Source organism: Protopterus annectens, chromosome 1.part1, assembly GCF_019279795.1.
Source record: "Protopterus annectens isolate FY-2018-M chromosome 1.part1, PAN1.0, whole genome shotgun sequence".
In the NCBI taxonomy this organism is placed as follows: Eukaryota; Metazoa; Chordata; order Ceratodontiformes; family Protopteridae; genus Protopterus; species Protopterus annectens.
Genome location: NC_056726.1, coordinates 1,457,711,738 through 1,457,738,967, shown reverse-complemented (window position 1 = coordinate 1,457,738,967; position 27,230 = coordinate 1,457,711,738). Strand labels below are relative to the sequence as shown.

Genomic DNA, 27,230 nt, shown 5'->3' with positions numbered 1-27,230 from the left:
CTAGTAGCTCTTTCTGCATTTACTTCTTTTAAGATATTTAATTCTTTTACATGTATTTTTTAACCCCTCATTATCTTCTCTATTTAATCTTTTAACTTTCCATTTTTGTCTCCCTTTTATTCATTTCTTCTAAGTTAATTTTCTATATGTTTCCTTATTACATCCAATATCTTCTCCCATGATATCACTCTTTAACCTTTCTCATCCTTTAATTATTTTACTGTTATCATGTTCTCTTTTACTATCCTTATTTAAATATGGTTCAACCTCTTCTTTTTTTACTTGTAAGAAATGCGCTTGTTTAAACAACTTTTTTAATTGTCTCCTGATTCATTTCATGCATCTGCTTCTCTTTTTCATAATAATCTCTCTTATCTCTTAACACTTCTCTAAATACTTGCTGATTCAGTTTTTTGTACTTCTGTTTCTCTTTCATTCCTTTTATAGTTTGACATTCCAAAAAACAATTATGTTTTTCTTTAAAATGTATCCACCAACTCGTGCAGTTTTCATAAAATTCTCATATCGACATGATCTCTCCATAACTGATTCATCTCTTCTTCCTCATTTAGCTTTTTTCATTTATTTTTTAATACCTTTACCTACGCTTAGATATCCTTTCTTTTCTTTAAACTCTATACAGATTGCTAAGTGAACTGAAAAACCTGTTACTTTTACTCCTTCTTACACAACTTTCAAATGATCAGATATTATAAAATAATGTATCTCTGCTCTTATATTATTTCTTAAATAAGTCCAATGTTCATTACCCTGCGTGTAACTGTCCACTTTTTATAATATCTGATATTATTCTAACATCATTTCCATCTTTTCTTCTTTTTCTTAGATCACAGTTAAAATCCCCCACTAACATTATTTCTCTTCATGCCAACATAGTTTAACATTTTTTAAACATAATTTCTCTTTCCGATCAAGTTACGTACGCATATACTGCAATAATTCTACATACATCTTTTTCCACCTTATGTCTATCACAGTTACTCTACTCAGTACTACTGCAGTATATTCTAGAAATCTTATTATTTCATGAGATAATTTGTCTAATCCTGAACATTAAACTTAGACAGAAACCCAAAACTACCGAGTGTCACTGATAGAACCCCAAAACTACCAAGCGTCGCTGAAAAAAACCCAAAACTTCTGAGTGTCACTGACAGAAATACAAAACTACAGAGGACAGAAACCCAAACTACTGAACATGTATCTTTTCCCATTTTTAAAATAATGTCACCATTCCACAACTCTTCTGTTTGCAACCTTTCTTCTTCCGTTAATATTCTTGTATCTTCTAATATAATAATATGCATATCAAGTGTGGAACACCATTTGAATACAACTGATCTTTTAATATGCTTTATACTATTTACATTTATAGCCAAGATTTTAACTTTTTTAGTTTCTTTCACTACACTTTTCAACTTTTTTTTTTTTATCTTTCAGCCTTTTCTATACTGAATTATTTTTTCCTTTAACCTTCTCCAGCTCATATATTCATCTTCACTTGACTTTTGCATTATTCCCTGCAATTCATTTTTCTCTTACATTAATTTCTCTTCATTTTTATTTTCTTGTACTATTTGCTCTTCCTTTTCATATTCTAAATTCACTTCTGCATTATGTTCACATTTCTATTTTTGCTCTTGTTGTTTGACTTCTGCGTTATCTTCACAATTCACCCATACACGCCCTGTTTCTCCAAAGTTTCTACATTTCATATCACATTTCATAGATTCATGCCCTGGTTTAATACAAATAAAACACTTTCTTTTGTCACAGTTACTAATTAAATGATCATCTTTACTGCAAAAACAAAAAAAAACCATGTTTTTGGTTGGTCCCTATATTTTACGATACCTCTGTTTCCCTCTACATTTATCATACTTGGAAAACATATGATTTTGTTTTCATTTCCCATTTTCAGAATCATACCACATTCCCATCCCATAGTCCACAGACCTCTATCATCATAAATGTTTGTAACTTCCATAACAGCTTTACATGAAGTCTTTAAACATTCTCTTAAAACTTCTTTTCAATTTCCATTTGAAACTGCACAAAAATTTTCTTTTTTTGTGTCTCTGTTAAATGTTTGTAACATATAAGGTCCATGGATTGTAATTTTTCTTAACTTCAAACTGTTCTAAAAACTTTTATATATATTTTCCTGACTCAAACAAAATGTCACAATAAGTATCTATATTAATATGTATAAATTCTCAAACCACCTTAGGAGAGATGCCCATAGGAGAAATTATGTTATCCCAAACATCATACCTTTCAAGTTTTTTTTTTTATTATTCCTTGCCATCTCTCTTATCTTCTCTGTCTGCCTTTCCCTTTTTTTCACTGTCTGTGCATATGACTTTTTCTTCTCTCTTAAAATATCTTATACTTCCTCTGCTTGTATTGTGTCCATAATCTCTCCCCATGACACTACTCTGGTTTGCGTTGATTTACCATATCCCTTAAACATCCCACAACTTCTTCAATTGGAGGGTTGTAATCATATATCCTGCCTGTGATTCAACCTGGAACAGCCTTTCCTGAAACAAAGTCTCAGAATTCTGTAAAGGTTTGTTCACCTTAACTTCAATACTCTACTCTATTTCTCTCTCATCTAACCACTGCTCACTTCTGTCCATCTCTGTCAGTATTTTATTTTGCAAAGGATCAAACTCCTTTGCCTCCAAAACAACTCCTTTTTCTCCAAAATCAGTTCCTTTACTGACCATCTCTTTCTCACAGTAACAACTCGCCATGTTTCTTCCTACTTCTCCAAACCACCTCCACACTCAGACCAGAAGCATGAAATGCCACCACAAATAGAGTTCCCATACACAAAAAGAGTAGGGTTTTAAGTGAAATATATGTTTTGTATACACTACTTATTTACATTATTTCCAAATATTTACAAACATTTCGCATTTTATACATTATATTTTAGTCACATCCCCCACCATTTTTTTCCACAACCAAACTCATATAATTTCCAAAATCTTTGCCAAAACCCATTTTCCATTGAACTTATTTTCATTTATTCTTTCAGTCCATATTGTCCATAAAACATAGCATAGTATTCTGTCCATTTGCTTTACTTCTTGGCACATTTGCCTTAACCGATAGCTTTATTATAGACACTCTCCATAGAAAATCATTACATTCATGAATCTTTTTATACCATTGAAATCTAATTTTTACTGCATTCTTTTTCCAGTTTCTAACTCTTTCCTTGGATCAATAAAATAAAAAGCGTTCATAATACTCTGATACCATTCTTTTCTTTCTCGATCTTATTTATTTTTAGTTTCCATATTATAATTTTATTTTGATATTCTTTTATCTCTTCATTTATACTTTCTTTAAACCTTTTACCTGTCTCCATTTTTTTCAGAAGGCCTGATACTTATATTTAAGAATAAAATCTTTCAAACTTTCTTCTTCTTTTATATAACATTTCAATGCTCTGTATAAATTAATTGAAGCTGCATATACAATTGGATTAATTAGCCCCAATCCCCCTTGTTCTTTTTTCATGTACAAAATTCCTCTCTTAACTGGATTCAACCTGGAACCCCAAATAAAATAAAATAACATATTTATCAATTCCTTTTCATAACTTGTTGGGACCATTTAAACATTTGCCATATATGCAAACCTTCCTATTATCGTAGCATTAATCAAATAAGCTTTCTTTCTATATGAAAAATGAAATGATTTCCAAAAGGAGATCATGTCTTTTATTTCATTAAATAATGTCTTCCACTGCTTTTCTTTGTATACATCTTGTCCGAACGTAATACCTAAAACACCTACAGCCTCCATATTAAATGTTATATCTCGTATGCTTCCTACTAAACCAAATCCTTTACTTTTTTCATTATTTATATGTAAGTAAATTTTGATTAGTAAACAGTTTAATTTGCAATAGCTTTCTTCATCTTTTTCTTATTAATTGTAATTATTATATCAGCAGCATAAGTATACATTAAAGGCAACTGTAATTCATTTAACATTTTATATCCTACAGTATCTATCATTTTATTAATTTTATTCACTATTACATTCATAAACAATGAAAAACAAAATAATGCTACTACCCCAACAGCCTTGTCTTATTCTCACTTTTATTTTTAATTTCTCACTTATTCATCCATCAACATTAATTTTAACATCATTTCTATCATAAACTGATTTAAATAAATATATTATTTTCTTACCTATATTATACGCATTCAAAATAATCCAGAATGATTCATGTTGAAGTCAATCATATGTTTACTTAAATCTCGTATCATAATCTTTGCATCAGTTTTTTTTTGTTTACATCATCCACTACCTCTATAACAATTCAAAATAAATCTTGAGTTCCTTTTCCTTTTCATCCAAAAACAGTTTGCTCATATAACTTTTCTATTTTATTTTTTAGTCTTTTAATTATAATTCTCATTTATTGTTTAAAGTTGGTCTCCAATTCTTTTTGTCATCCTTATCCCATTTTTTCCATATAAACTTTATGACCCATATACATATCTCTTTTTAATTAATTCCCTTTTCCAACCATTCATTCAATACTTTTACGCATTTGATTTTTGCCAATACTCCATTCCATTATACATATATTATTCAATAACATCCTAACCTGTTGCTGTATTTATATTTATATATTTCAAAACTTCCTTTAATTAATACTTATATTCTTTTCCAAATATTCATTATCATCCTTGGTTAACTTACTTATTTTATATTTCATTTTATTTTTTATTTCTTTTTTAGCAAACAGTTCTGTAACATACTTCTTAATGATCTAACATATATCTTCTTGTGCTTTCACTTGTTTTCCTTCTTTATTCTTTTGTTCCCTTATTATAGTTTTTCTTCTTTTACTAATCTGTTTAAATACATGATTCTTTTCGTATATTCCTCCTTATTTTTTATAAAAATCTCTCTTTTTAATATATCTTCAAATACATCTTTCCTTAATTTCCTATATATATATTCTTTTCTTTCTTTCTTTCTCTTATTTTTCAATACATTCTACAAAAAAGGTTTATATTTTTCTTTAAAATGAATCCACCAGATTGTCCAATTTTTGTAAAATCCTCTCATACTTATGTGATTTTCCCATAATGTAATTATTACTTTTCTGTCATCTTGTTCTAATTCCCTCTCATTTAATCTTTTAATTCATTTCCCCTATTTTATATATTCTTCCTTTTCATGCACTATTATCCATATTGCTAAATGATCAGAAAATCCATTGTTTTGTATTCCTTGTTTCACAATCTTTAAGCTATCTGATATAAAAAAATATCAATTTTAATCATAACCTCATTTCTTCTACAAGTCCAATATCAATTTTGTCATACATATAGTTTGCCACATTTCATAATCTCATTTCTATTCTCAGATTACGGTTGAAGTCTCCTACCAATATTATAGCCACATTAACACATACATAATTTAGAAGCTTTTTAAAAATGTCTTCCCTTTCTTTTATTGTAACACATGCATATATGGCTAAGATTCTAAAAAAACACTTTTATTCCATCTTAAATCCAATACAGTAATGTGTCCCAATTCCACTACTGTCACATCTAATACTTTGATATTCCCTTGATATAATATGCATATATTAGAACACATTTCTTTTCCCATATTCCATATGATTGATCCATTCCACATGTTTCTGTTTGCATACTTTTTGTTTATTGTGTTTCTCCTTAAAATGCATGGCAATATGCATAGTAATATTACTTTCAATTCTATATTTTTTGATGTCCCAAATATGTTCTTGGAGTCTTGTCCTGAACTTCCTTTTGCTCTCCCCTATATAATACAAATTACAAGGGCATCTCAAGGCATAAACAATGCCCTCAGTAGCTCAAGAAAATCTGCCAGAAGGAAAAAAGCGGACACCATTTATTTAATCAAAACATGTAACCACATTGGAACATACACTATATCCACCAGAGGGAAATGTGCCCAACAATGAGGGATGTATACTAATTATATCATCAGGGGGAATAAAAGAGCTGGAGGTTAAAAAATCCTTTAAATTTCTATCATGATTATAAGAAATAGAAGGACAGTGACTAATAATACTAATTAGTTCACTATCTCTCACTAAAAATTTTCAACAATTTTTCAATATTGTACCTATTTCACCACTAAGACTATTATAAGTGGATACAAAATACACTTTTTCATTCATACTATCTATATTCCCATTGTTAGTTATTCTTTTAGTATAAGTACCTCTAGAATAAACCCCCGAACAAACCACCAGTTCTCTGTAAAACTACCCTCTGTAAAGCCTTTTCAACTACATTGTATTCATTACCTCTATTAATAAACATATTAAAAGTTTGCTTACATTCCAACACAAAATCATCCCAGTTATTACAGATCCTATGGATACAAAGAAACTCCCCGTAGGGTAAATATTCTATAAGACAATAAGTATGAAAGCTGCCCCCATGCAAGAAATGATTGCTATCCATAAATTTCCTATGGACTGTAGTTCTAATGCCAGCACTATCTAAACCTTCCAAAACCAAGTCCAAAAAATGAACTTGCTAACCATATTGTAAGCCACCAAAGCTTAGGCCATATTCATTATTTTCTAAATCCTGATGAAAGCTTTCAATATTATTTTTACCACCTTTATATATAAAGATTAAATAATCTATATATCTATAGTAACATATAACATGTTCACATACAAATTTATGCTTATATAGATATTCCAATTCAAAAAGGGCCATCAGCAAGTTAGCATACATGGGGGCAAAGGAAGCCTCCATAGCTGTACCTTGTAAATGGTGATATAACACATTATAAAATACATAATAGTTATTCAATAAGCAAAAATGTGTAAGCTTCACAATATAGTGGGACAGAGGCATATCTCCCAAAAAGTAATATAAGGCTTTAATACCATGTTCATGTTTAATACTAGAGTGCAAGCTTTTAATGTCCATGGTAAGCCGATACGTATCTTTAACCCATGTCACATTAGATATCTTATTTAAAAAGTCAAAATAATCTCTAATATAAGATCTTAACTTCACTACAAATTGTTATGTATTAGCAAACTTATATTATTAAAAATGTATCTATAGGCTGCAACAATTGGACGGCTTGGTGGATTAGCCATATTTTTATGTAATTTAGGCAAACAATAAAAGGAAGGAACTTTACACCCTTGTACACCAAACTTTTTATCAATGTCTTCTTTAGCTAAGTATCTTAACCTAAGACCCTTCTGTAACAGCACTTTGTATTGTACAATAACATCATTATAAATATTAATGCCACATTTCTCATAAACCACATTACTTAGATGTTCATTACACATGGCAATATATTGTGTATAATGTAACATTACAATTTTGTTGACTTTATCTGAGGGCTTTATGACAATGTCTCTTCTTGTAATTAAACTAATAAGAGCATCCCATTCTGATTTAGTCAAATTATATACAATATTTTTATTTCTGGGGTGCCTTCTGTGTTGGGTCTGCATGTCCTCCCTGTGGTCTCGTGGGTTTCCTCTGGGTGCTCTGGTTTCCTCCCACATCCCAAAGACATGCTTTAAGTGGATTGGATACTCTAAATTGGCCCTAGGCGTGAGTGCGTGCATGTGCATACCTTCTGTGGAAGGTTAGGTGCTGGGCTGGCAACTTGACAATGTAAAACTCCACTGCCAATCATAAGCGGACAGGTGATCCGCTGTGGCGACCCCTAACTGTGAAAAGCCGAAAGAAGAAGAAGATATACAATATTATTATTAGCCTTATTAAATGCATAATATAACTGTTGAACCTTAAAATTCAACACTGTAGAAAATTAATAGTTTCATTTACATAAGGTGGAATGAAAGAACTTTTACACTGAATGGCTTGAGTGTCCAGCAAGCAATAAGCATTTATATTGTCAAAATCAGAAACTCAAGAAATAAAGCTTTCATCATCAGAAACATCATTCTCTAAAAGACTTTCATCAATCCTATTCTCAGACTAATAAAAATGTTTACCATTAAAAAATATTTTAAATGCAATTTCCTTACTAAACAAAATATTTTGTTTCAAAATATGTAAAAGTGGAATTACAGTAGGTACAAATTTTAGACCCATATTCAAAACACTACATTCAGTAGAACGTACATTACAAGCAGATAAATTAACAATAAAAGATTCAGTACATTTGAATGTATTTGCAACATTGGGTGAAAACACCCTAGTTCCATCTACCTCATTTAGAATAAGGGCGAGCATTTCCCTCATGTTAATAGTTCTGTCCTTGATGGTTCCAATTCCTTTTGCAATTCTGTTTGTAATTCTGGTCCCCTCCTTCTCTCCAAAACTGTTTTTCGAATGTTTTTGTTGTTGTGCTTTAGGTAGGGTGGATAAGACATCTCATCACTTTCTTCCTCAGTAGTGAAACTAGCACCATCTGATGAAGCAAAGAACATCTATGGACATTTAAAACCTCCATTTCTATGTGCACGGAAGTTCCGATTCTCTTTTTTCTGATTGGATTTCTACAAAAAAAGCCCGGCTATGCTTGTAATCGTGGGCATCCCGTTTTATTTTATTTTTCTTTCTCTCAATTATGGAAGACTCAAGATTCTGTAATTTCTCATTAAATTCTCCCAATAAATGATCCAATTGTGTAGAAGCAAATAAGGGGGATAAATCAGAAAAGGTACGCTTAATGTCTTCTTTCAGCTTGTTATGCTTAAACGTATCCCTTTCTATGAGAATAGCTAGAGACCCATTCTGTGGCACAGCAATGTGCTGCCACCACCCAGCAGTCACAGAAGGCTTTATCAGTCTCATTAGTCATATTAAACAGTGTTGTGGGACTTTTAAACCCTCGTAGACCCCTAGGTGATATCTTTAAGTCTAAATAACATTGTAAGCCCAATATATTCAAATGTACCTTGGTCTCAGCAATCAATAATTTCTCTAAATTATCACACAAATTTTGGGTCTCTTTAGGGACTTTTAAAGAAGCAGACTGTCCCACTGTAGAAAACGGATAGTCTATTCTACATTGTCTATCCCCCATATATTTATCCATTAATCTTAAGAGAACATCATCCACACTATTAGTAAAACACTCACCACTGGATGGAACTACAACAGGTTGTGAAATATAGTTTTCCATAGTTCTTTGTGAAGAATTCAAAATCAGAATGGATTCTTCTGTAAAAAATCTGGGAGTATTGCAAGATGGATCTGTGGCCATGGTCCACACAGCAACACGACAACAACCCAAGGATGAAGACAGAAAAACCCATAACTGGCCAATGATGAAAGTTTAATGCAAATTCAGCACACAAAAAGCACTCTGGCGCCTTGGCACACAGCCTTCCAGGAGTAATACAAACACATAAATGCAAAGCATCTTAAATAGTCACAAAAGTTAACACTCAGTTACACAGCTGCTTTCAATTAACTTCTAAATTCAAGCCTAAAGGCAACAGTGTATCAAATTTTAAAATATAGATAGACTTCTTATGCAATCATTTTTCTTTTAAAACACACATTTCTCCAAATTGTATAGATACTTGTTCAAGAACACAACCCAGTAATAAGGAAAAGTTACTATTGTGTTTCTCCTTAAAATGCATTCTCATCCTTGGCCAGTTGTGGATTTTTCTTTCATCCATTGCTACCTGCTGCACATCCTCACTAAACAGGTGCCTAAAGGGAATTAAGACCCAATCAACCAGGCAGTCAGCTGAAGTTGATCGAGGTCGGGTTTATCAAACACCACTGATCTTGTGTGAGTAGATCCATCCTATGTGGATGCTTATGGTAATTGCCCCTGGCCATTTCCAAATAAAAAAACACTATTGCCTGGGCCAGAAGGGAGGCACCACAATGATCTTGATTGAATTCCTTCTGTATCTTCCACTGGATATTAGTAGAAAGGGCAGAAAAGCAAATAGGAACACTCCTGTCTTCCAGGCCTTCTTGCATGGGGTCTTAGAGTAGCATATTGCGAGATGATTGTTCAGACAGGAGGCAAATTGGTCAACTTGAGGAACTCCCCAGAGATGGTTCAAATCTTGGAAGACTCCCAATCTAGTTTCCATTTATGAGAGTCTGCCCTTATCCTGCTCAGCTTGTCTGCCATAAAATTCTGCTGTGAGAGAATGTGGGATGCCTGTAGAGTGAAATTGTGCTGTGAAGCTATATCCCAAGCTAACATGTCTGTTCTGAAAGGGGGGCAGGACCTGGTTCCCTCTTGCTTGTTGGTCTACCACATGACTGTGGAATTGTCTGTAATAACTTGATGAAGTCGCTGGGACCAAAAATGATTCAGAGACTTGAGTGCCTTAATCAGGGCAAGCATTTCTTTGATATTTATGTGCTTTTGTCTGTCCCTGGTGCCCCACACACCTTGCAAAGTCTGAGGCAACTGTGGTGACTGACTGCTTTGGAGCATGGGAGAGATGCGGAATGGGAGACCTGGATTTGGGGATATTTGCTGTCTCTACCAAGTGATTTCTCATCTAACAAAACCCAGCACTAGGATATGAAAAGACAAAGGATGATGGTGCTGAGACCAAAGAGACTTCAGATACCATTTCATCTTTGTAATATGGAGTCTTGTCAGAGAATCATTTGATGCCATGAGACCCAAAATCCTGAGGTATTCCTTCTCACTGACCAATGTCTGCATAGAAATCCTTAGGAATAGCTTGAAATAGAGATATTTTGTTTGTTTGTTTCTGTGGAATAAAAGCTCTTTGAACTGATGTGTCTGTCTGACACCCCAGTAACAGAATCATGAGTGAAGGATTCAAAAGACTTTTAAATGTTCTCCTGGAATCCCAGCTTATGTAAGCGATATCTCACCCAAGAGAGAGAGATGCCTCACACTTTGAAAAAGCCTCTGCAAATATAAGCAAATCATCTAAATATGGAAGCATTGTGGATACCCTGGAAGCCTGTAATGAGCTGTAGCTGGAGCTAGACACTTTTTGAACACTCTTGGTGCAGAGGATAGTACAAAAGGTAAGACACAGAACTGATAATGTGATCCAGGCACAGAACCTTAATAGATACTTGAAATCTGGGTGAATAGGGATGTGATGATAAGCATCTTTTAAATCTAGTGTTACCAGGAAACTTAAATGACTAAAACAATGAGTATAAATGTCACACAGGAAAACCAAATGGTTAAAAAACACGAAAAGAAAAATCTAGCAAAGCTAGACTTTCCACTGTGTGATCAGAGGAAACATGGGATATATGAAAATTCCTCTTTAAGGATATCAGATGTTTCAGCTAATTGGCAATTTTGAATCTCCATGACTTTTTCCTTTACTTTTAAGTCTATTTATGGACAATTTCAGGCCAATAAAGCGAAACCCTCTAGCTGTGGACATGCATGTTTCTTCCTTCTTATGGCATCATCAGCACAACATAAGAGGAATGTTTGACTTTTGGAAACACAGGGTTGTCATACCCAACTGATATTCATAAACATTAGCGTGTCTACAAAGGGTAGGTTAAAGGTACAAAAGGTCATTTGCATATATTCCATGTAGCCTCTGACACAAGAGGTTTAAGGTATCACACAGGGGAAAGTCTAGCTTTGCTAAATATTTCTTTTTGTGTTTGGAAACTTAATTGAGGAAGAAGAGGTAACAGGTTGTAAAGTGACAACATTTTGAACATGGGCACTATCAGAAATTGGTTCAGGAAAGAAAGATCCAGAACTGGTCTCAAAGCAATCCATCTGTCTGTTCCAAAGAGAAAAGTGGGAATTCAGACTTTCTGGAAGGTAAAGAGAATTGCCAGTGTGTGTGTGTGTGTGTGTGTGTGTGTGTGTGTGTGTGTGTGTGTGTGTGTGTGTGTGTGTGTTAGGGGTCAAGGTCCCTTAAACAGTCATTCTGACTTGCTGGACTGTCATTGGTTTTTGGGGGGCTTTCTTGCATTCTTTTTGGAACCCCCATACCATTCCTTCTTAAACATCTGTTTACCAACGTTTTCTTGAGTCTGTTTATTTTGTGTTTTGCCAAAATTGGATGAGGGATTAGATTCCCTTAGAAAATTTGGAAAAAGAATTTTGAAAATCTTAGAGATTCCCTATATCAGCTTAGCCATTTTGTCGCACTTTTTATTAACATCTGCAGCAGAGGAACTAAAAACTAAATCTCTATCCAAAGGAGAGGTTAAAATCTTATGTTACACATCATCTGGGAGGTTCTGAGAATGCAGCTAGGCAAACCTCCTCAAGGGAGTACCAGTATCCATACCCCTAGAAGAAGTGATAACTTCTTCATATACACACTGTAAACAATGAATCGTGACTTGTACATTGGAAGAAATTACAAATTTTAAAGCAGATTTTCCTCACAAGAAGAAACTGCATGCAAACAATTTAGCATATGAGCCTGACAATTCAAAATTCTGAAAATCAAAGTTGCAAAAACATACACTTTTTCTCATACTTATCAATAATCTTCCCATCCTTATCAGAAACCGTAGGATTGGAATTAACCAAATATTTAGCAGCCATAGGATTAACTAAAGCTATGGCTGTTGGTTCAGGTTTGGGAACAGTGTATAAAAACTTAAACCACTTAGGGCCTTTATAGGGGCAGCAGGCTGACCATCAGAAAAACTACCAGCAGTACAACCCTCCTCCAAAGCTGATAGAACTGAAGGAATTGGTGAAGGTTCTAGAAAATCCTTCTGTGACAGCTCATATTTTTTTCTGAGGGACTGAGTAACCTCAATGTTTTCCAACTAAAATGCACTGACACATTCTGGAAATAGTTTCACAGAAAGAGAACCCCCCCCCCCACCCCCGACAGAATCAGAAACTAAGCGTTCCTCTGAGTGTGAATCAGAAAACTGAGGAGAAAACCCTACATCTGTCTCTTCATCTTCCTGCCCAGATTCAGAAGCTTGAATTTATTCAGAAAAAGAGTCATCCCTCTCTCTTTTACCAGAAACTACCTTATAAGAAGGATCATTAGCCTGAATTAAATCCAGCCACACACAGTAAACTACTGCTGTTTAAGCACATTTGAGGAATAGATATATGTTTAGTTTTCTGTGTCTTTTTTAACAGGAAAAATATGTCAAATGGTATTATTAATGGAAGCAGCAGCTTCCCCCCCAGCGATGGTCACAACATTCTAGCCAAACAGGGAAGTCTTCCTGTTCCCTCTCCCAGGATCAAAAAGAATGGTCCTCCCTTGCTCACTGAGGGGACCCCCAACAGCCGCAGATGACTCGGCTAACCCTTGGTCTATAGCAGCTGTAGGTGCTATACCGGAGGGATCAGGAGTAAAAGGTGAGAGGTCTAAGGAACAAACTATGTCCAAAGCTGAGTCACTCAACTGCTAGTAAGACAAACTGTTAGCCTGCAGTGATGGCAAAGACTGTTTACGTAACTTTTTCTTTTTGTGGTTGAAAGAAGGACAGGCTATGGGACCAGTAGTTTGTTCCATGGTCAAGCTGAAAATTGAGCCTTTTTCCCATGGAAAACAAGTTCATAGGTTCATAGGTTCATAGGTAGGTACTAGGCTATTGGCCCTATGGCCTATACAAGCCTAGCCAAAAAGGTACCCTGGCTTTCGTCACCCAAGAAAATTATCCTCCGGCGCCCCTGTCAAGCAGAGCCACAGAAGCGATCACAGGGGCGAACCCCGTATCACCCATCCAATCATCAAGACCCCTCCCGAAGAGTGCCAATGAGGAGCCCCACCCGACACAGCTAGGCAGTCCGCTCCAGAGCATAGGAAGTCTCTTTCATCCTTAAAAGGCAAAGGTGGTACTTGAACCATGATCTACAGATAGCATATGCTATGTGCATCAATGTGTTTAGCAGATGTTCTACACACATGAGAGATTTTCTACATGTCTGGCTATGAACTCTCACAACAATAACACTTCAAAACACAGTAAGGGCATCTTACCCCTCTTTGCCACAGAAACCACTTAGCAGCAGAGAATGAAAATTATAGTGCATATAAGCAAGTGCAAAATCATCCACAGTATTAGCAAGACATATGGCACTTGTACACTTCTGAGTTGTTTTTACATATATTAATTTCAGATGTAGTCCAATTAATTTATGAATATTGTTTGCAGAAATGCAGCTCTGTCTTATCTCTTGGGCAGTGTTCATTCTTCTCTTATCTGAGCAGTAAGCTGTAACATATAGTCTGTAAGGCATTTTGTATCACTGTCCTTAAACTGTGTGAGAATATTAAATGACAATAATACATAGTTTTCAACAAATGCAGGGGAGATTGATTACTGAATGGAAAGGGTGAAATGTGGGCTGCTTACTTGCATTTAAAACTTTAATACAATTACTTCTACACTTTGTAAGTTTAACCTGACTTATACACCCACTGGAGGTAATGAAGTCTGAATTGCTGTTGTGTTTTCATTCTCCTTATCAGTAATCATTCACAGTTGCAATCAATTAGCAACAAACACTGAGGGAGTGCCTGCACTAAGTTTACATCTGATACACTGAGCCAAGAATTTAGGATTCAGCAATTCTAATGAGTTCACACCTTATTTGCATTGTTACAGTGCTCACAAACCTGAATCTACACTATTAAAAGGTATACATGTAGCTAGGGAACCTGAAGGTGAGGAGACTTATTTATGTAGCTAACATAGATGAAGATTGCTATTACTTTGGATTTATCTGCACAGAAGACTGCTGATCTTGATAAGATATGACTGCATTTTTCACTTATATATTGGAAATGCTCAAATGTCACTAGGAAAAATACATACATACACACACACATACACACACACACACACACACACACATATATATATATATATATATATATATATATATATATACACACACAGACACACACACACACACACACACACACACACACACACACACACACACACACACACACACACACACACACACTCACTATTAGCAAATGCTACTTTTATCTGTATGCACTTCTTAGAAGTTTACTGATGGCACAGGCATTTTACTTACGCAGATGCACAGCGTTCATAGGATGATACTAGGCTGTTGGCCCAGAGGCCCTTATAAGTCTAGCCAAGAATTTTGCCCCTCTTCTATTGCTGTTTCATTGAAATGTAAATGTCCTATACAGTCAAGGACACAGGAGTGTTAGCCTTCTAGGATGAACCATAGTCACTTCTATGGGAGTGCTAGCCACAGGTAGAGGTGACTGGCAATTGCATAAAAATGAATGTTATGTGGTAAATGTAGCAAGAGAGCCGGTAAAAATTAAAGTCTTTAAAAGTTAATTTTGAAACCAAAACACAGTAAAAGCACTTTGAAACATTTTGTTGACCCTAATAACTAAAATAAAGATAATTTCTCCACAGAAACAAATAGTTATCAATCATTTTCAACAACTTTCAAACTGACAGGAAAAAGTGAAAAAAAAGTTAAAAGTACTGTTAAGTCTTGTAACAGTCCATTAAAACAGAAGTTCCTAGTTTAAAAATAACTTTCCTAAATGTGAAAGTACAATAAAACAAGATTTTTTTTCAGGTGGATGTTTTTTCCCTAAAGGGAAGTTATCTGTCCAGCAAAGAAACACCACAATCTGGCAATCAACCCTCAAAAGCCAAAAGGAGAGAACTCTCTTCAGTGACAGGAACGCTTGAAGGGCTTGGTGCCTAAACCTGTACCTTTAGTCAGCTCATTTCAAGCTGCTTGATAGTTTGGGTGTGTGGAAGGAACCCTGAAGCTTTGGAAGCTGTCAAGCTGTTAAATCTTTGGCAGGATATAACCCATACAGCTAAGGCTACTGCAGCAATCATGGGTAGGTACTAGGCTATCTGCCCAAGGGCATTTTTAAGCCTAGCCAGAGTGTGTCGGCTTTCGCTGCCCCATTGATTAATTAACTGAGCCTCTGTCAAGCAGAGCCAATGAAGTGATCCCAGGGGTGTATTTTCTGTTGCCCATCCACTCGTCAAGGCTTCTCTTGAAGAGTGTTAGTGAGGGGCTCTGCCTAATGTAGTTAGGAATTTTGTTCCAAAGCATGGGGAGTCTCTGTGACAGGAGTCTATCCCTCCAGCATGTTCTATTTATTGTTGTGGCGAGGTTTAGCTCACTAGAGCACGTGGCTCACAGTGACTTGGATTTCTTTAGGTGGAGCATGTCCATCAATTCTGAGTTGGACATGGCTTTTGTAAGTCAGGCAGAGATCACCTCTGAGTAAGCGATATGCCACTGAGTACAGCCGGAGTTTTTTCAGTCGGGCTGCATAGGACATATGTTTGAGGCCAGTGATCCTCTTGGTTAGGTGCTTTTGTGGTCTTTCCAGCTGTTGGAGGTGTCTTGTGAGGTACATCCCAAATGGGGCATTGTACTATATGATGGGTCTGATGAGTGACGAGTAGAGGGGCACTATAACCTCTTTATTTCTAGATGCGAACCCCTAAGTATTTAGATGGGCCACATAGAAGGATTTCCTAACTACTTTGGCAATATGATTGTCAAAGGAGAGATTACTATCTACCTGGGTCCCCAGATCTCGTATTACCTCTTCTGTATTAAGGGGGGCGCCGCATATCTGGTAATTTGTGGGTGTTTTGTTTTTCCCAAACAGGATGACTATGCATTTTTTTGTCATTTAGCTTGAGGCCATGACTTAGACACCAGGTGTCTGTCTCAGTAAGGCCTTTTTGAAGGATGTCCATGTCAGCCGGAGAGTCAATTATGGCTCCCAGTTTGCAGTCATTGGTGAACCTGGTTAGCCATAGTCCTCCTGTGTTTGCCTGTACTTCTGAGAAATATATGCCGAACAGTAGGGGTCTCAGAACCGAGCCTTGCAGGACACCACTTGAGACTGGTTTAGAGTCAGACCTGGAGCCCGCTATTCTTACCGTGTGAGTTCTGTCTGTAAGCCAGTTGGCAACCCATCTTGTGACGTAGGGGTTTATGTTCAGGCTGGTGAGTTTTACTATAATACCCGCATGAGGAATGGTGTTGAATGCCTTGGTGAGATCAAGGTAGGCTGTATGAACCACCTTTCCCTCGTCTATGGCCTTGGTGATTGTCTCGAAGAAGTCAACCAGGTTTAGTAGGCATGATCTGCCCTTAACAAAGCTGAACTGGGTCGGGTCAAGTGTTTGGAGGTTCCCAATGTCTTTGTTAATGAGTTCCATGATGATGCACTTCATAGCCTTGCAGACCAGGCTAGTCAGGCTTATGGGGCAATACTTACCAGGGTCAGTTGTGGTCTTTCCTTAGTGGAGCGGAATAACCGTTGCTGTGCGCCATTCTATGGGCATGTAGCCTGTGGAGAGGCTGAGGTTGAACAGCGTGTTTAGGTGGGGGGTTAGTTCATTCTGTAGTTCGTGCAAGATGCAGGCTGGGACACCATCTGGCCCCATTGATGCTGTGTTTTTAGCTTTTGAAAGGGCTGTTTTCACCTGTGCTTCTGTGATTTCTGGGACACTACACTTTTCCGGTATTGTTGTGGGCCCTTTTGAAGATGAGAAGGAGGTGAAGTTTGCACTGAATCTATCTGCCAGGATGTTGGCAATATCAGTAGGGTCAGTATATTTTCTGCTGTTTTGCACTAGCTCAGAGCATATCTGCGAGTTGCCACTTAGATTCTTGACATAGCTAAAGAAGGCTTTGTGGTTATCTTTTGAATCCTTGGCTATTTTCCTTTCAAAGTTAGCCTTGGATGATTTTATGAGGGACCTTAGTTTCTTACTGATACTGATCAGTGATGTCTTTCCTTCTTGGGATTTGCTTTTTTTCTGAACTAGTTTCCACCTTCTGTTGTATACCTGTTTATGGCAGGGGTCCACCAGACTAGTTTCCTTCTCTTAGGGGAGTGAGTCTTGGTCTTGCTAGGGATGGCACGATTCGTACATCCTTGTAGGTGCTCACAGAGTGCAATTGTAAAGGATTCTGTATCTTGGGCAGTGTTATCCTTTAGCATGGGGGCTGTGAAACTTAACACCTCTGCCTTAAGTAAGGTGAAGTTTGCTTTTGAAAAGTTTTTCACTGTGGTTTCCTTGGCTGGGGGTGGTGGTGGGGTGTGGACATCCAGGGTGATTAGTTTATGGTCTGATCAAACCAGTGACGGGCTGACCTCTGGTACGGAACACCTGTCGCCCATGTTGGTGATGACCAGGTCCAACAGGTTGTGGCCTCTGGTAGGGGAGTTTACCAGCTAATCCAGGGCATTTCAGTTGATAAATTCCAGGAAGCGCTGAGCCTGGGAGTTTGTACTCAAGTAGTTTTCCCAGTTAATGGTAGGGTAATTGAAATCACCCAATATCAGGGTGTTCGGTAGGACCTTCAAGTTTTCCAGTGTCTCCAGAAAGGCGGAGTGGTGGTCCTGGGTCATGGAGGGTGATCTGTAGCAGGCATTTGCATTGCAGATTTGCCCGATGTTAGTTGCGCATGGATGATCTCAGAGGTATCATACTGCGCCACTAACCTGGAGGTGTGAATATCCTTGATGAATATGGATACACCCCCTCCTTTTGTGTTTCGGTCCGTGTTCTGTGGCTGAAATGTGTGGTATGAGTTGTAGCCCAGTAGTGCTGGAGTGCTCTCTGGAGCCTTGAACCAGGTTTCAGTTATTGCACAGATGTCGACGTTCTCCATACTTAGGAGTGCATCGAGCGCATGCATTTTGAGATTTAAACTCCTGGCGTTGAGTAGCATAACCCTCATTTTTTTACTTGTGCTGTTTACAGTGGTGGGTTTGAATTTTGAGCCTTGCCTAAAAAAGGCACTATGGGGTCAGCAAGAGCCTTGGCCAGTATTTGAAAGCCAAGGGGTGACAGGTGCAAGCCGTCTTTTGTGAAGCAATGTGGCTTGTCGAGCATGTCATCCCAGGCTGACAGACACTGGATCCCCTTTGAATGACACCAGAAACTTAGCCAATTGTTGAAATTGATCATTTTTTTCTTTATACTGAGGTATCATCTTGGTGAAGGCAGGATGCTACTCAGGGTCAGGGTCATACCCGCCTGGGCTACATGATCAGAGAGCTCTTCCATGTCTCTTTTCATGTAGTCCAGGGAGGTACATCTCAGGTCATTCACACCAACATGAACAATGACAGAGTCATATTTGTACTTGTTCTGGAGTGACCTGAGTGCTTGTGTTATGTGGCGGATTCTGGATCCCGATAGGCAGCTAACAGTAACCTTCTCCATGTCCAGCCTAGTGAGTGTGGCATCAGTGTGCCTGTCTATTGAGTCACCTATTACTAGTGTGCTAGGTATGTTACTTCGCCTTAAGGGCTGTGATTGTGCGGCACACTGATTTTGTGTTTTATGTGTTGTCTGGTTTGTGATGGGAGGTGCAGGTTTTGTGGGTGTCTGCTTTGGAGTTCTCTGATGCTTTTGCAGGTTTTTATTTAGAGCCTCTGAGTATGATTTTTTGTATTTATATGTATTTTTTGCCAGTGCTGGTTTAGTAGGTCTCTGTGAGGCTGGAGGTGTGGTGCAAGTATTAATCTTCTCCTCATGACTGTATGTTCCAGTCTTGGGTGGAGAGACCTTAGCCTCCAGTTTGGCTGTATAATTGCATCTCTCGCATATGTTAGTGTTTTGTGGTAGGAGGAGAAGGTTGTCTGTGTACATGAGGCAGTTGTAACATTGCCTCAGGATAACCAGATTCACCAGCTGGACTATACAGTACACCTGAAGTTGCCCTTTGGTCATGCCTGAATAGTAGGGTGAGTTGCTTAGTCGCTTGGTTGGTGAGGGGTGGATAAAGAGCCTTGTCCTGCTGGGCAGTCAAATGTCGGGGTATATTAGTGCTTGCTATTAGGTCTGAGCAAGTGCTGGACTGTAGGATGCTTTTTGAGTGCTTAGTTTGAGAGTTAGACTAGATTCAAGTGAAAAACTGAAGAGGAGATTTAGTGGAGCCGGGAATAATTTAACCCTAGCTAACTGGTGCTGGCCGGCACACAAAACCGTGCAAACGCGGATTTTAAACTACTAACTTCTGGGCTGGAACCACTCCTCCAGGGACAGATGGCTGCTCAAAGTTCCCCTCTCTCACAGGTGAACAGAGAAACTTCCCTCTATCCAAGTAAGGTATGGGCAACTTAGAAACTTATTAACACAGCCCTGAATTCAGCACTAGCCAGAAAACTGGACTATACTAGCTTAGAAAGGCGGGAAACAAGAACTTATTTATTTTTTTTTTTTTGAAAAGATAAGGCAAAAACAGAAAAAAGTACACTAAAAACAGCTTTAAATGATTACAAGCGATTAGAAAAGGCTATTGCACTTTAGTGTGAAGCCTACAACAGTTAAACAATTTATTTAAACAAAAAAAAAACTTTTTAAAAGTGCAGGCAGTCAAATAAGTACAATATGTGAAAAAAACAAGCTTTTAAATCACAATAAGTGCTGGAAAAATCAGCGTTTACGTGGAAAACAGTTAAGTACAGCAAGAAAATACAGAAAACTGATAATCACTCCAAAGTCACTCTTTTAAGCTAGAAGATTTGTATCAGTTTAAAGCTTTCTAGTGCTTTCCAGTAGGTTAGCTACAGGAAAGATGAGAAACAAGTGCAGATGTGGTCTTTTAAACCAGAAAGTTGAAAGAGATGGACAACTTCCCGAATGATCAATAAACTACAATTCCTGGGCCAAGAACCACTCCTCTTGTGGTAGACAGGCTACCTAGTACTTACCACTCCCACTGATAAGCTAGAAGGCTGCACTCCAACACAAAGGCCTGGGGGGCTCAGAAGCTTACAAACAGTCCTGGATACAGCAAATCTGCACCTGGACTAGACTAGTTATGGGAAAGGTGGGAATGAAGTGCAAACACGGGCTTTAAAGCCAGGAAGTTGAGAGAGATGGAAAAAACTGCCCAAATGACCAATAAACTACAATTTTTGGGCCAGAACCACTCCTCTTGTGACAGATAGGTTACCTAGTGCTTACCACTCCCACTGATAAGCTAGAAGGCTTCCCTCCAACACAGAAAGGCTTGCGGGGCTCAGAAGCTTACCAACAGTCCTGGATACAGCAACTCTGTATCTGGACTAGGGTAGTAGCAGGAAAGGTGGGAAACAGCGCAAGTGCGGCTTTTAAACCAGAAGGTTGAAAGAGATGGGAAAAAACTGCCCAAACAGCCAGTAGCTACAATTTCTGGGCCAGGAACCACTCCTCTTGTGGTAGATAGGTTACCTAATGCTTACCACTCCCACTGATAAGCTAGAAGGCTTCCCTCCAAGGTTACCTAATGCTTACCACTCCCACTGATAAGCTAGAAGGCTTCCCTCCAACACAGAAAGGCTTGAGGGGCTCAGGAGCTTACAAACAGCACTTGCTGCATCGTGGGAACATTTCAGTAAATGTTTGATGAGCTGAGCGACTGAGGAAAGTAAGTTAAAGAAAGAAGATTTATCTTTTGAGGAAGGTAAATCTGCTAGCACCCTAGTTATTTCACCAAGGATGCAGAGACGTACTGTGCCATATAAGCCAGACTATTTACCATCCTAAGGATAACAGCTGAAGAAGTACATAACTTCTTCTGACACCTGCAAAGGCTCTTCCATCTTTATCCGAAGATATCGGATTTGAAGCCCTAAGAAGTTTAGATACAGATTCCTTACCAAAAGAACCAACTACTGGATCTAACACAGGATTGGGAAAGAAGTACCTTTGGGTCAGCAGCACCTTGTAAAATCTGTCTGGCTTTTTAAGAGCAGGGAGTTGATTGGTGAGGTAGCTGTTCATAGGTAGGTATTAGGCTATTGGCCCTAGGGCCTATATAAGCCTAGCCAAACTGTACCCTGCCTTTTGCCACCCAAGAAAATAATTTTCCTGTGCCCCAGAAGTGATCCCCAGGGTGAATTTCCTATCTCCCATCCAATCATCAAGATTTTTCTTGAAGAGTGCTAATGAGGAACTTTGTTTGATATAGATAGGTAGTTTGTTCCAGAGAATGGGAAGTCTCTGGGACAGGAATCTATCCCTCCAGCATGTTCTATTTATTGTGGTGACAAGGTTTAGGTACCTAGAGCGTGTAGCTCGGAGCGATTGGGATTTCTTTATGTGGAGCATGTCCAACAGCTCTGGGTTTGACATGGTTTACTATTGAAAATACAAACGGCACTTGGGCGACAGTCGGATAGTCGAACGTATAAGGTCGTAAACAAGGATTTCGAAGACAAAATAATCAATCTAGGAATGGTTTTAACATGGGTCGAGGTAGGGAAGATGTTTGTAGTAGGGAATAATACTGAACACCTACCTCGACCCATGTTAAAACCGTTCCTAGATTGATTATTTTGTCTTCGACATCCTTGTTTACGACCTTATACATTCGACTATCCGACTGTCGCCCAAGTGCCGTTCGTATTTTCAATAGTAAACCATTTGACATAGCTTTGTATGTTAGGCAGAGATCGCCTCTGAGTAGGCGATATGTGACAGAGTAAAGCTGGAGTTTTTTGAGACGGTCTGCGTAGGGCATCTGTTTGAAGCCGGTAATCCTCTTTGTGAGGTATTTCTGTGGCCTTTCCAGTTGTTTTAGATTTCTTGTGAGGTACATACCAAAAAGGGCATTGTTCTCTATAATGGGTCTAATGAGTGATGAGTAGAGGGGAACAATGACCTCTTTTTTCCTGGATGAGAAACCTTTTGTGATACGGTGTGCCACGTAGAAGGATTCCTGACTACTGTGGCGATGTGATTATCAAAGGAGAGACTACTGTCTACCTGTGTCCCAAGGTCTCTTATCATACCTTCGGTGTTAAGTAGACTACTGCCTATGTGGTAGTTCATGGGTACAGAGTTTTTACCAAAAGGGATGACAATGCACTTTTTGGCATTAAGCTTGAGGCCATGGCTTTGACACCAGGCATCTGTCTCAGTGAGGCCCTTTTGTAGGATGTCCACATCATTAGGAGTTTTGATTATGGCTCCTAGTTTGCAGTCATCTGTGAACTTTGTTAGCCAAAGACCTTCTGTGTTAGCCTGTACTTCAGAAAAGTAGATACCAAACAGGAGAGGTTCATGGGTTCATAGGTTGGTTCATAGGTTGGTACTAGGCTATCGGCCCTAAGGCCTATGCAAGCCTAGCCATAACAATTCCCTGGATATTTCTTACCACAATATTTACTTCTCTGGACCCCTGTCTAGCAGGGTGACTGACATGATTCCCGGGGTGAATTTCCTATCTCCCATCCAATATAGGTTCATAGGTTGATACTAGGACTGAACCCTGTGCTACTCCACTTGTCACTGGTCTGAAGTTGGATTTAGTGTCTGCTACTTTGACAGTGTGGGTTCCATCAGTGAGCAAGCTGGCAACCCATCTTGTGACATAGGGATTTATACCTAGTTTAGTGAGTTTATCTATAATTCCAGAGTGGGGAATGGTGTCAAAAGCCTTGGTGAGATCTAGATAGGCTGTGTGAACCACCTTACCCTCATCTACAGCTTTAGTAACCACTTCAAAGAAGTCTATCAGGTTTAGGAGACATGGTTTGCCTTTTACAAACCCGCACTGGGTAGAGCCCAGAGTTTGGAGATTGCCAATGTCATTGTTTATAAGTTCCATGATGATACATTCCATAGCCTTGCAGACCAGGCTCGTCAGGCTAATGGGGTGGTAGTTCCCGGGATCTATAGTGGCTCCCCTTTGTGGAGTGGGATAACCATTGCTGTGCTCCATTCAGTGGGCACAAAGCCTGAGGTGAGGCTATGAGTGAACATGGTACTTACGTGGGGTGCCAGTTCCTTCTGTAGTTCATGTAGAACACAGCCTGGGATGTTGTCAGGTCCCATGGATGCTGTGTTCTTGGCTTTGGAGAGTGTGTTTTTTACCTGTGCAGCCTTGATTACAGGAACTTGGCATTCTTCCAATATAGAGATGGGCCATTTAGGGGATGATAGAGGGGTAAAGTTAGCACTGAACCTATTTGCCAGGATGTTGGCAATATCAGTTGGTTCTGTATATTTAGTGCCATTGTGCTGTAACTCAGAGCAGATCTGAGTGTTGCCATTGAGATTCTTGACATAGCTATAGAATGCTTTGTGGCTGTCTTTATAATCAGTGGCAATTTTGTTTTCATAACTAGCTTTGGAGGATTTTATAAGGGATTTCAGCTTCTTACTGTGGCTGTCCATGGAGTTCCTCCAATCATGGGATTTTATTGTTTTTTGCAAAAGTTTCTTTCTTCTGTTGTAAAGATTGCTTATAGCAGGGGACCACTAGACTGGCTTCCTTTTTTTGGAGGATAGCATCTTGGTTCTGTTAGGGATTGCATGATCCATGCACTCGTGTACATGCTTATAAAGTGCAACTGTATAGGATTCAGCAGTCGTACCTCTATTTTCCGTCAGCATGGGTGTCGTGAATTTTGTCACTTCTGTCTTAAGAAGTGTGAAGTTGGCTTTGGAGAATTTTTTTACGGTGGTTTCCCTAATGGTGGGTGGGAATGGGATGTGGATGTCTAGGGTTATTTGCTTGTGGTTGGATCTGACCAACAAGGAATTGACCTCTGGTGTGGAACACTGGTTGCCCATGTTGGCAATGACCAGGTCTAGGATATTGCTGCCCCTGGTGGGGGTGTGGATAAGCTGATCCAAGGAGTTGGAATTTATGAATTCCAGAAAACGTTGAGCACAAGAGTTGGTACATGAGTAGTTTTCCCAGTTAATGGTGGGGTAGTTGAAATCACTCATTATTAGGGTGTTAGGTTGTACCCTAATATTTTCCATTGTATCAAGAAATGAGGAGTGGGAATCCTGGGGCATGGTGGGGGATCTGTAGCAAGCTACAATTTGAATTGCCGTCTTGCCCAGAGTTAGTTGCACTTAGATAATCTTGGATGCATTATGCTGAGCAACTAGCCTGTTGCATTAAAAGCATCCTGTAGAGCACCTATTGCAAGGGAAATTGCTGAAGGTTTAGGAGTATCAATCTGTAAAAGCTAATAATATCTTCTTCTAGCATCAACAATTTCATTTTTCTCCAGTATAAAGAGAATGTGTCCGCTTGCTAGTGCTTTTACTTTTTTGGTGACTCTTAGCTAAAGGAAACTGTTTTCCTTTTCAATATGCACAATTTCTTCATTTTCTTCAGGATAAATGACTTGTTGACATACAGTGTATCTATTGTTTTTACAGGTCAGTGCTATATGTCCGTGTTAACTACCATCTTCATACCAGCTTTTAGTTCTTTAACTCGGTAACCGCAGAGTGCATCATGGTTTTGCTACGTGCTGTTGTAATGCAAGTTAAATCCTTACATATGTGAAAAATTATCACAACTCTTGTACATTTGTAACTCGCTGTGAAAGTCTTGCAGAACAGAACAAAATCAAGGCAAAAAGATAAAAGTAGAAGTGAAAATCATTATTAACAACGTGGTGCTTTTATAAAATATGAAACGGAGGAAAGAAATCACTTTGTACTACACTTTGTTAAAAGGAAGAATGTACTGCTTAACTGCTAATCAGAAACAGGATTTGCTGGTACTTACTTCCCAAGGTTGATGACACCCCGTGGAATGCCAGTCGGCGTGGAAAATGCCGGTAACAGCTTCTCTCCCAGTTCTATAGCTTTTCTTCTGAAGACCTGCAACACAGCAAAAACAGATGCTTCAGTAATGGTGAGTTAGGGAAGAAAACACAACAAAAATGCTTTTAGCTGTCTGTTTCGATGAATCCAATGAACATAGACACAGAAAGACAGGTTCAGTAATTCATGCATATTCCAAGATCACTGAATCCAATGACCACCACACTTCGACAGTAGCCTTCCTTCAGGCCATACCTCCTTTCTCCAGGAGGGCAATTCCTGTCAATCAGAGAGTAAATTTGTGCATACCCATATTTGTGAGTATAAGTTTGTATAAATACAGATACAGATATCAATATGTGTGTGTGTGTGTGTGTGTGTGTGTGTGTGTGTGTGTGTGTGTGTGTGTGTGTGTCTGTATATATATATATATATATATATATATATATATATATATATATATATATATAAAATCATTATTTATCTGCAGTAAGGAAGGCTTTGTACACAAAACCCCTGGATTGATATGGTATGATATGAAATAAAGATTTGTTGTTGACATTTCAGTGCTGGCCACTGGTGTTTTGGAAATTTACATTCTCTCATTGGCTGTGCACCTGTTCTTCATGTGTGTGGTACTGGTTCTACTGAAACCACAAATTTGTCTCAGGGTTCCACCTGTGTCCCTCATTGACAGGGGTGACAGGTGCTGACTGAGGTTTCATTTTTTGGGGATAAACTCTTGGCTAGGCTTGTAAGGGCCCCAGGGCCATTAGCCTAGTAACTTCCTATGATTCCATGACATTTGCTTTGAACATGACATGGACATCAGTTGTTCATTACTACAATTTTTTTCTAGTCACTCAAGATCATCCAAAAATATTTTAAAACATGACTGTTTTAGCACTATTTCCAGGGATATTGAAAAATGACAGTCGTTAACAGACATCAGACCCAGCCAGACTGCTACTTCCCTATATTATGTGAGCACTACAGAATTTATTGTAACTCTGTTTTCACCCTTTTCTTGTTATCAGGGTGCTGCGACACATGATCTGTGCTCTTTTAAACTTTTATGCATTTATTTATACATTTGTTAACCAAGAATACAGGTAGATCAACTGATCAAACTGGGCCAAAAAGATACATGCCAACAGCACAAAAACAATTAATAGCATTGAAAAAGTGTTATGTATACAACAAACAACTGCAGTGGACTCAAAACACCATGAGTACAGCTATTACCTGGGGAATTATTAGAATATAATAAGTTAATTATGAAATATTTACTGTGATTAATTTAATTAATTAGTGAACCTTTTGGGTGGTGGCTCTTTATTATGTAAGCATATAAGTTAGAAGAATAGCACTGAGTTTTAAAGTCAGTAGAAAGCCTATAGGCGAGACACCAGTTCTTTGTTATATTATTTGTTAATAAAATCTACATTTTTAGCTCCATTGAGACCAAACAGTGTGGTTAAATTATTACAGAATATAATAAACCTTTTTAGTGGACAAAATGTGATAGTTTCCTTATCCTAAACGCTATATGCATACATCACCTCTTTTGTCTATTTTATGCATCTATTACCTATCAATGAAGAAAAGTTCTATCTGGTTTACTTCCAACAGACCGTTACACACAATTTCTTTCTTCTCCTTTCCAAGTTACTTGCCTGTTCTTAC

The 27,230-nt window shown here is 38.0% G+C and overlaps 1 protein-coding gene across 1 annotated transcript in view; it reads right to left on the bottom strand.

Annotated features, from left to right (window-relative positions):
- LOC122816395 (mannosyl-oligosaccharide 1,2-alpha-mannosidase IA-like) overlaps nucleotides 1-27,230 on the bottom strand; it is a 1,552,790-nt gene that overhangs the window by 553,593 nt on the left and 971,967 nt on the right. The window contains exon 5 of the mRNA XM_044089154.1: nucleotides 25,507-25,601. Coding sequence (XP_043945089.1) covers nucleotides 25,507-25,601 — 95 coding nt within the window. The remainder of the gene's footprint in view (nucleotides 1-25,506; nucleotides 25,602-27,230) is intronic.